This window comes from Arachis ipaensis, chromosome B5 (assembly GCF_059453495.1).
Source record: "Arachis ipaensis isolate K30076 ecotype BB chromosome B5, ASM5945349v1, whole genome shotgun sequence".
NCBI lineage: Eukaryota > Viridiplantae > Streptophyta > Magnoliopsida > Fabales > Fabaceae > Arachis > Arachis ipaensis.
The window spans coordinates 148,051,381-148,062,873 of record NC_142440.1 but is presented as its reverse complement, the minus strand read 5'-3'; the positions used below and the strand labels follow the sequence as shown (position 1 = coordinate 148,062,873).

The 11,493-nt window shown below is 40.4% G+C and overlaps 1 protein-coding gene across 1 annotated transcript; it reads left to right on the top strand.

Annotated features, from left to right (window-relative positions):
* The first annotated feature begins 2,420 nt into the window (after positions 1–2,420).
* On the top strand, positions 2,421–5,821 carry LOC107644373 (AAA-type ATPase family protein / ankyrin repeat family protein). Its single transcript, XM_016348212.3, has 7 exons — positions 2,421–2,877; positions 3,577–3,687; positions 3,804–3,902; positions 4,043–4,153; positions 4,244–4,547; positions 4,686–4,825; positions 4,927–5,821. Exons 1-7 carry the CDS (start codon positions 2,740–2,742, stop codon positions 5,467–5,469), a joined length of 1,446 nt encoding a protein of 481 aa, XP_016203698.1. The 5' UTR covers positions 2,421–2,739; the 3' UTR covers positions 5,470–5,821.
* The last annotated feature ends 5,672 nt before the right edge of the window (positions 5,822–11,493 follow it).

Genomic DNA, 11,493 nt, shown 5'->3' with positions numbered 1-11,493 from the left:
GAGTTGAATTAATTCTATTTGTACCTAAAAATAGTTTTATATTATTTTTGTTATTTTAAACACCTACTAAAATTGTTAAAGATAAGATGAATGCATAATTAAATCTACAATATGTTGTCTTAATTCTTGGGAAATGACAGAGAAGATTTACGTCTAAAATCTTGAATTGTCGATATGTAAATTAATAATTATCGATGCATATCCTTTCCATGAAAAAGAAAATGTTTAATTAGTCTGTCGATTTTTATAATTTCACTAAATTTTTAATTAGATTCTTATATATTTTTTTTGATTGTGTCCCTATATTATATCAGAATTTATAATAAAATTCCTGCTGTGACAAAAACGTTGAAATTAATGGAATATTTTATTAAACAAAATGAATATGCCTAAAACTTGACTGAATATTTCGTATAGTTTAATCGAATATTCTATTAATTTCAACGTTTTTATTATGGTAGGGACTTAGTTACAAAATCTGATACAGTATAAGAACTTAATTGAAAAAAAAATATAAAAACCTAATTAAAAATTTAATGAAACTATAAAAACTAGCCGAATAATTAAACCAAATAAAAAATCTTTTGTTACAATAAAATAAAAATAATATTTATTTTTCTGTCCAATATAACCACTTTTGTTTTAAAAGGCAAATCATTTATCAATTCATTTATCTAAGCCAAATTAAATAATTAATATAATTGATTAATTATAATTGAATTAATATGATAAAATAAAATATTAAATAATTTAATCTTTATTTCAATCAAATTAAATAAATAATTAATTATAATATTTATAAAAATTAATGATAAAAAATTTAAAATACATAAAAAAATAAATATAAATTAAAATAAAAATAATTTATTTATTCCAGTCAAATCAAATAATGAAGGTAATTGATTAGTTATAAATTATAATTAATATAGTCAAATAAAATGTTAAATAATTTAATATTTATTTCAATAAAATTAATTTATAATAAAATAAGATTTTAGTTAATATATATCTTTAAGATACTAGTTAAGATTATTACTAATAAAAAATTTAAATTTTTTATTTTAATAAATATATAATATTACATTAAAATTCAAACTTTGCATAATTTTTTATAAAAAAATTATAATTAGTACTTTTAATATATACTTTTAAACTAAGAATATATTAACATTAAGTCTTAAGACACGTTTGTTAAACATATAAAATAAAGAGTAATTACCCAAATCAGTCCCAAGGATTTTAGAATCGGACATTTTAGTCTCAAGAAAAATTAATACACAGATCAATCTCTAAGGTTTTATTTCGGCAGACAAATCAGTCTCCATTTCATTTTCCGGCAAAGTAATTACCCAGATCAGTCTCCAAAGATTTTAAAAACGGACATTTTAGTCCCTAAGAAAAACTAATGTACAAATCAATCCCTAATATTTCTTTCTGTTAGACATAATAGTCTTCCATCTAAAAATAAAATAAAATAAAATAATTATTATTATTAATTGCACAATAATATTGTACTATATTTTTTGTATTTTTTGGACAAAAATAATGATAAATTTATTCATTAAATTCTTATATAATAATAATAATAATAATAATAATAATAATAATAATAATAATAATAATAAAATTATTAGAGATTATTTTACAAGAAATTCAAGGTTAAAACCATTTGATATTTTTGTATTTAATATAATCAAAAGATGTACTATTTTAAAAAATATATTTGTATTAAAAAAAATATGTATTTAATATAAATCCAAATTAAAATATTTTCTTTTAATACATATTTTTTAATACAAACATATATATTTTTTTTTACATAGGACATCTTTTGATTATATTAAATACAAAAATATTAAATGGTTTTAATTTTGAATTTTTTATAAAATAATCTCTAATAATTTTATTATTATTATTATTATTATTATTATTATTATTATTATTATTATTGAGTGACTATAAGAATTTAATGAATAAATTTATCATTATTTTTGTCCAAAAAATATAAAAAATATAGTACAATATTATTGTGCAATTAATAATAATAATTATTTTATTTTATTTTATTTTTGGATGGAGGACTATTATGTCTAATAGAGAGAAACATTGAGGATTGATTTGTACATTAATTTTTCTTGCGGACTAAAATATCCGTTTTTAAAATCTTTGGGAACTGATCTAGATAATTACTCTGGCGAAAAATGAACTGAGGACTGATTTGTCTGCCGAAATAAAACTTTAGAAATTAATCTGTGTATTAATTTTTCTTGGAACTAAAATATTCTATTCTAATATTTTTGGGACTGATTGGGTAAGTACTCTAAAATAAATTAAGAAACATCTTAAAAAGTATGTAAGGTGAGCTGTATTATTAATTGAAGAAATCAATTTTAATAATATATAAGAGTGTTGTAGTTAGCGAAAATTAGATTCGGAAAAGGCAATGATTTAGGAAGAAGGATGAGATTTGAGAAGGAGAGAGGAAAAAGAGGAGGCGAATGCCAACTGTGAAATCAAAAGCAGTGTACAGCAACGCGAAGAAGAAACAAAGAAAGATCGATCAAGTGAGAATCCAAGATTCAATTTTGATTGATTGAGCTGCCGCAACACTCGCATTCGGGAAACCACACATACCAACCATATTCTTCTCTCTCCTCTTTCTCCAATTCTCTCTTCTCCATTTTCTCTACTTTCTTTCTTTCTTTCTTTCTTTCTTTCTTTTTCCATTCGAATTCAGCAATGAGCAGCTCTCACGATCAACGGTCAAGATCTTCCAAGCCTCCCACCATCCACGGCTGTGCTCAGTCCGGTGACCTTGTTGGACTCCAGAGGCTACTTCGTCATAACCCTTCTCTTCTCAATGAGAGAAACCCTGTTGTAAGATCTCATCCCCCCTCTTTCCTATCATCCTTTTCAAATGCTTCTCTTGTTGTGTGCTTCATCTTCTTTGACTTTGAAATGTAGATATCTTTTCTCGTTGTTTCTTTGTGTGAAATGGGGATGGTGTTATTTCAAATGCTTCTTTTCTTGGGGTTTGAGGATTTGGAATTGTGCTCATAACTCTGAGATCTGCTTATTTATCAATAATATAGAAGAAAGGACGATACAATTAGTAGGAGGTATTAGGAAAAGATACCACCTTTCAATTGGTCTCGATTACTAGTCTAGCTGAATTTTCATTTTTAGCTACATAGTACCATTGCTGTTCCAGGGATTGAAAGAAAAAATGAGATGCAAGCATAGTTCTTTTAGATTCTGATTCCCTCGCCGCATGGAAATTGCTTGGATGAGGGATTGGAAAAGGGGAAGCCTCTTTTAGGTTTGGCATGGAAAAGAGTGGCTTTTCGGCATCTCAATTGTTGTCATCTGTTGATATGGTCATTATTATTCTCATGATCTATTTCTCCAATTGCTTCCTTTTTGAAGTGTTTAGTAATTAGATTTCGAAATGGTGGTTACTTCATCAATAGGCTTGTTGCTAGACTTTATACTGATATATTGATCTCTAGCCTTTTCCTTTATCATTGCATGTGATTTCGCTTAAATTGGAGTTCTAATCTAACCTGATTTATGCAGATGGCTCAGACACCACTTCATGTTGCTGCCGGTCAAAATAGGGCTGACATAGTTAAATTTCTGCTCGAGTGGCAAGGACAAGATAAAGTTGAGTTGGAGGCGAAGAATATGGTAGGTACTTGTCACAATTTTTTTAATTGAATTTTATTGTTAGAACATGTATGATTCTCAACTTCTAGTAATAGCATTGTAGTTCTAAATACCTCTACTTTATCACCATTTTGCAGTATGGAGAAACTCCATTGCACATGGCAGCAAAAAATGGATGCAGCGAAGCCGCAAAGTTACTTCTGGCCCATGGGGCTGTTGTTGAAGCCCAAGCAAATGTGAGCTTTTTTTCTTGCTTCATCTATCATTTACTCTAGAATTAAACTGAGCAAAAAAACCATTTATATGCTTTGTATAAAAGTTTGTTTACAATCTTATGCTTTGTATGAAAGTTTGTTTACAATCTTTTGCTTTGCAGAATGGTATGACTCCTCTACACCTTGCTGTTTGGTACTCTCTACGAGCCGAAGAATTATTAACTGTGAAAACATTGCTTGACTACAATGCAGATTGCAGCGCTAAGGACAATGTACAAAACTTGAGCCTTGTTTTTCTGCTACTTAAAATCTGTTTTGGTGAAATCATAATAGATTCTCAAAATTGAACCCTTGAATTTCAGGAGGGAATGACTCCTTTAAATCATCTTTCCCAAGGCCCTGGAAGTGAGAAACTTAGAGAACTACTAAAGCATGCAGAGGAAGAGCAAAGGAAGAGACGAGCAATTGAAGCATGCAGCGAAACCAAAGCTAAAATGGACGAGCTAGAAAAGGAATTAGCAAATATTGTGGGTCTAAATGACCTAAAAATTCAACTACGTAAATGGGCAAAGGGTATGCTTTTGGATGAGAGGCGTAGAGCTCTTGGTCTGCATGTTGGCACGCGAAGACCCCCACATATGGCCTTTCTTGGCAATCCTGGAACAGGTTATAACCGATAATCTTAGCTTGCCCCCTTTTATTTTGCATACTGATTTCCTTTACTTTATGGATCATGTACTTTCCTTGTTATCTTTTATCATTTCTAAACAATAAAATTAACCAACTGTCTTCTCTATTTGATAGGTAAAACTATGGTAGCACGGGTCCTTGGAAGATTACTCCATATGGTGGGAATTCTACCTACCAATAAAGTGACAGAAGTACAACGAACTGATTTAGTTGGTGAATTTGTCGGCCATACTGGTCCAAAAACCAGGAGGAAGGTATGCCATTGCCTTTGAAATCTTTCCTGTTCCCCATCTTCTTTGCCTTTTGAGAACCAGTCATTGAGTGCTTTGCTTAATGAGTTAAACTCTGTATGCAGATCCAAGAAGCGGAGGGGGGAATTCTCTTCGTCGATGAGGCATATAGACTAATACCAATGCAGAAGGCAGATGATAAGGACTATGGTTTAGAAGCCTTAGAGGAGATTATGTCCGTCATGGACAGTGGAAAAATCGTAGTTATATTCGCAGGGTACAGCGAACCAATGAAAAGAGTTATAGCTTCAAATGAAGGTTTTTGCAGACGGGTTACCAAGTTTTTCAATTTTGTTGATTTCAACTCAAAAGAACTAGCACAAATTCTTCACATCAAGATGCATAACTTAGCCGAAGATAGTTTACTATACGGATTCAAGTTGCATCCTTCTTGCAGTATACAAGCTATAGCAGAATTGATCGAAAAGGTAACGACTGAAAAGCAGCGAAAAGAGACAAATGGTGGTATGGTAGACACCATGTTGGTTAATGCTAGAGAGAATTTGGACTTGAGGCTTAGCTTTGATTGTATAGATACAGAAGAACTTCTTACCATCACATTGGTAGATTTAGAAGCAGGCCTTAGGCTATTATCAGTGTCTCAGTAAACCATTCTTTTGGCATTCCAAATAGACATTTAAAGTGATTCTTTTCAGCTTGCCTCCATGTTCATTGTTGAGTACATTGCAAGTTTGAAGCTGCAAAATGAAGGAGGAGGCTGACATGATTTAAGTTTGCCACAATAGGTGGATCCCCATTTTTTTACCCCTGGAAATTGTTTTGTCATATATTTGTTATTTTTTCTTATTTGGTAATGTTATAATAGGCTACATTTATGCAATGTTATTATTTTTAGTTCTTTATAGTTGTATTCTTTGTATTTTATTCATTATTTCTTCCAGTTTGCTGCTTTCTGAACCATTGGTGCTCTGTTAAATAATTGATTAATATTTTTTATTTGTTTGAGACCTTATGTATGGTATTGTGCAAATGACCATATTTTTAAAACTGGATAACGTGAGTTAATCAAACTTTTAGTGTTGAAATGGACTGTAGATTTTTCTGATAACTCTATCATATTCTTGAAATGTTAAAAATGAATTTTCACAACTTATTTGTAGCATAATTTCAATTTAACAGTGTAAGAGAATGTATATAGTATAGGACTATAATGGTCAAATAGATAATGTGTATAATTTTGATAAATTTTAAAGAATATCATATTATTCTATTCTATTCTATTTATTATCGGAAAAAAAATCAAACAAATTTTAGAGATATTTGACCAATTTTCTATGGATATCTAATATGCTTGTATTTAGAGACATTTTATTTCAGAAGGCAAGTACTTAAGAAAAGAAATAAAGATCCAAATCTTCACGCATGTAACGTAAAAATTGCCAATGAGTTATAACTCAAATGGCATAGTCTCCCCATACTCAATTAAGAGGTTGCAGGTTCGAGTCTCCTATCTTTGATAAAAAAAAAAAAGTAAAAATTGCCGTAACGAGAATCATTGATGTTCAATTTTTGGGAATTCATGCGTAGGACATGTAATATTAATCAAACTTCCATCATGAAAATCAAGAACTAAAAAACATTACTACTGTTACGGCCTGGCCCAAATTGAATGTGGGCCGGCCCGACCCGGGTGCCACCCGACCTGGACGGTTAGGAACAAGGCGCCCGATTGCCGACCCGGACACGCGTCCCTGACAGCTTCGCTACAGCTGTGCAAGGGAGGTCTCGAAGAAGCCCTTCCCCCAAGGTACGTCATATACCACCCAACCTTTACTCGCCTGCACATTTCACTGACTTGAGCGTTGGAGTGTCTTTGCAGGTGACACCCCCCTCTACATCCGAAGAGCTCGGGACCTCGCCTACCCTCAACTCAGAGACGTGCGACCAGACGACTTCCCCTTCTTTGATCAGGATATCAACCCAACCCGTCCGGTATCCGACCTACCGAACATTGGCGCCGTCTGTGGGGATCTAGTCGCCTGGATGGACGTTGTATTGGGCCCGGGAGAGACAGGCCGCGAGACCAAGCGCAGAGGGGAACCCTCCGCGATTTCTCCCCGACCGTGCACGAGGTCCCCTCCGAGACGTACCACACGATCTCTCGAGAGACGCCCTTTCGGGGGAACTGGCGACAACCACGCCAGAATAATGCAGGAACTACGCCATAGGATGCAAGACTTGGAATGCCGGCTAGCAGACCGGGAACACGACCAGCACACCCCAGAGCAAAGCCACTCTCGTTCTCACTCAAGGAGCCATTCCAGACGCACAACTATCCCTCAGGCTGAATCCGAGAGCGCCGGGGAAAGAGGACGCGCGAGAAGGCGCCACGACCCCCTCATCTACGCCAGGCACGAAAGGCGGCGTACCACGGACCGCAACCACGAGGAGACTCGTCAGGAGGACGACGAAGGGAGAACAACGAGAACGCGGGAACCCGTGATAATGGGAGCGACCCCATTTCATCGTTCCATCCTCGAGGTCCGGCTGCCAAAACACTTTGACAAGCCAACGGACATGAGGTATGATGGAACGCAAGACCCGCTGGAACACCTCACGGCCTTTGAGGCCAGGATGAACCTGGAGGGAGTGAGAGATGAGGTAAGGTGCCGCGCTTTCCCGGTCACCCTGGCGGGACCCGCAATACGGTGGTTCAACAACCTCCCGCAGGGCTCAGTGACCAGTTTTGCAGACATCAGCCACACCTTCCTAGCCCAATTCACGACTAGAATTGCAAAAGCAAAGCACCCAATCAACCTGCTTGGAGTGGCCCAGCGGCCCGGAGATCCGACCAGAAAATACCTAGACCGATTCAACGACGAGTGCCTGGAAATAGACGGGCTGACGAACTCAGTTGCAAGCTTGTGCCTAACAAACGGGCTCCTGAACGAGGACTTCAGAAAGCACCTCACCACGGAGCCGGTGTGGACCATGCAGGAGATCCAATGTGTAGCCAAGGAGTATATCAACGACGAAGAAGTTAGCCAAGTCGTGGCCACCAACAAACGGCAGCCCTCTTACAACCAAGACCGGCACCACGGGAGCAGAAAAGGACAAAAGGAACACGCCAGGGACGGCGGTCCGAGCAAGGCACCCAAACCGTTTCCTCGTGTCGGGAAGTTCACCAATTACACTCCCCTCACCGCACCAATCATGGAAGTTTATCAACAAATCGCCGAAAAGGGGATCTTGTCGAAGCCCCGACCACTAAAGGAACGAACAGGGGAAAACCGAAGCCTCTACTGTGACTATCACAAGGGCTTTGGGCACAAGACACAGGATTGCTTCGACCTAAAGGACGCATTAGAACAAGCGATTAGGGATGGAAAGCTAGCTGAATTCTCCCACCTCATTAGAGAGCCGAGACGACGGAATCGCGACCACGACGGCGAAGACAGGACTCGGGCAGCAAAGCGATGCCAAGAACCGGAGGACGACTACCAAGGCCTCACCATAGTGAACATGGTAACAGCTAGGAATGCGGCACCTAGATCAAGGTCGGCGCATAGGAAAGACGCCAAAGTTCTGGCGGTCTCCTCGTCCTCTGCACGAAGCGTGAGGAAGCACCCACCCATTTCATTCGGCCCGGAGGATCAATGGTTTGACGAGGTCGGAGAAAGCCCTCCCATGGTCATAACGGCCAGAGTAGGAACCGGTCTCGTCAAGCGAATCCTTGTAGATACGGGGGCAGACTCGAACATCATGTTCCGCAATGTGTTTGACGCTTTAGGCCTAAGGGACGCCGACCTACAGACTCACCAGCACGGCGTCGTAGGGCTCGGCAACCACTTCATCAAGCCGGATGGCATAATCACCCTGCCGACCTCATTAGGACAAGGCCAAGGGAGAAGAACGATAATGGCCGAGTTCGTGATCCTACGAGACTCCACCGCCTACAACATCATCATGGGGAGAAAAACCATCAACGACCTAGGAGGAGTCATCAGCATAAGGATGTTGGTAATGAAGTTCATAACTGAAGAAGGGTCAGTAGGATCTGTGAGGGAAGACCTGGAAACGGCAGTCGCTTGCGACAACGCCAGTCTCTCGTTAAGAAAGAAATCTAGGGATGCATCGGGGGTATTTCTCGCCGACTTGGATGCCAGAATTGACGACAAGCCAAAGCCCGAACCAGAAGGGGACCTGGAAAAGTTTAGGATCGGGAACACGGAGGAAAAGTTCACGTTCGTGAATAGGAACCTCCCCCATGAATTAAAAGAGCCCTTGATGGAAATGATCAGAGCCAATGGCGATTTGTTTGCCTGGACACCTGCCAATATGCCGGGGATAGACTCCGGACTCATGTCACATCACCTAGCCATCAGGCCGGAAGCCAAACCAGTAGCTCAAAGGAGCAGAAAAATGTCTCAGGAAAGGGCAGAGGAAGTGGCCAGACAAACGGCCAGCCTCCTTGAAACAGGGTTTATCCGGGAACTAGACTATTCTACCTGGTTGTCAAATGTGGTCCTGGTAAAAAAGCACAATGGGAGATGGAGGATGTGTGTGGACTACTCTGATCTCAACAAGGCATGTCCCAAGGACTGCTACCCTCTCCCCAACATTGATGCACTCGTTGATGCGGCCGCGGGATACCGATATCTGAGCTTTATGGATGCCTACTCCGGCTACAACCAGATACCGATGCACCGGCCAGATGAGGATAAAACGGCGTTCATAACGCCGGGAGGGACCTACTGCTACAAGGTGATGCCTTTTGGTCTGAAAAACGTGGGGGCAACGTACCAGAGGCTGATGAACAAAATATTCAGCGATCTTATCGGCAAGACGGTGGAAGTCTATGTGGATGATATCCTTGCGAAAACCGCCCGACCTGATGACCTCATAAGCGACCTGGAGAATGTGTTCGCATCCCTCCGACAACACGGCATGAGGCTCAACCCGCTTAAGCGCGCCTTTGCCATGGAGGCCGAAAAGTTCCTAGGGTTCATGATAACCCAAAGGGGAGTGGAAGCCAACCCCAAAAAATACCAAGCAATACTCCAGATGAGGATCCCGGGTTGCATCAAAGACGTTCAGCGGCTGGCGGGAAGGCTCACCGCGTTGTCCCGATTCCTCGGCGCATCGGTGGCAAAGGCCCTACCCTTCTTCAACCTGATGAAGAAGGGAATAGCGTTTGAATGGACTCCGGCGTGCGAGGAGGCATTCAACCACTTCAAAGAAATCCTAGCAGCACCCCCTGTGCTCGGGAAACCCAGAGCTGGAGAACCACTCTACCTATACCTAGCCATAACAAAAGGAGCGCTTGCAGCGGTGCTGGTGCGAGAAGAAGGGAAGGCCCAGCAACCGATTTACTTCGTGAGTAGAGCACTGCAAGGGGTAGAACTTAGGTACAGCAAGCTGGAGAAACTGGCACTAGCGCTCTTGATCTCTTCCCGCATACTACGACAATACTTCCAGGGTCACCAGGTGGTCGTGAGAACGGACCAGGGAATCCGTCAGGTGCTCCAAAAAACCTGATTTGGCGGGGAGGATGATGACCTGGGCCATCGAGCTGTCCCAATACGATCTGAGCTATGAACCCCGACACACGATTAAGGCACAAGCAATGGCGAACTTCCTAGTGGAAGTAACCGGAAATCCAACCGAGGACACGGGCACACGGTGGAAACTCCATGTGGACGGAGCTTCTAACCAGACGTCCGGGGGAGCCGGAATCATCCTAGAAATTCCGGCCGGAGTCATTTACGAACAATCGATTAAGTTCGAGTTTCCCGTATCAAACAACTAACCAAGCAGAATACGAGGCCCTTCTGGGGGGCTTGGTTCTAGCTCGGGAAGTCGGGGCTACAAGGTTGGAAGTATGTAGCGACTCGCAGGTCGTCACCGCGCAAGTAAATGGAAGCTACCAAGCCAGAGACTCGCTGCTGCAAAAATACTTGGAAAGGGTCAAAGAGCTGAGCAAACAAATTGAGGAGGTCACGGTCCAACACGTCCCAAGGGAAAGAAACACACGAGCAGACCTCCTGTCCAAGTTGGCAAGCACAAAACCTGGAACCGGCAACTGCTCCCTCATTCAAGGCATCACAAAAGAGCCCGCAGTTGCTCTACACCTGACCAAGATGAGCCCCTCTTAGATGGACCCCATCACCGATTTCTTGAAAAACGGCAAACTCCTTGGGGATGGGAAGGAAGCCAAAGCGTTAAGAAGGGAGGTTGCCAAGTACACGGTCATACAGAACCAGCTATTCAAAAAGGGACTCAGCCAACCTTTGCTGAAGTGCCTACACTCCGACCAGACAGACTACGTGCTCAGAGAAGTCCATGAGGAATGCTGCGGCCACCATATCGGGGGCAAAGCCCTAGCAAGGAAGCTCATCCGAGCCGGGTATTACTGGCCGTCAATGATGAATGACTCCAGGGAATTCGTGAAAAAATGCGCCAAGTGTCAACAGAACGCCAACTTCCACAGAGCGCCAGCTTCCGAGCTGAGCCTACTGAAGTTTTCCCGACCTTTTGCACAATGGGGAGTCGACCTCTTGGGGTCCCTTCCCGGTTGGCCCAGGGCAAGTCAAGTACCTTATAGTTGCCGTCGACTACTACACCAAATGGATAGAGGCTGAACCGCTGGCCAGTATATCCTCATCTAATTG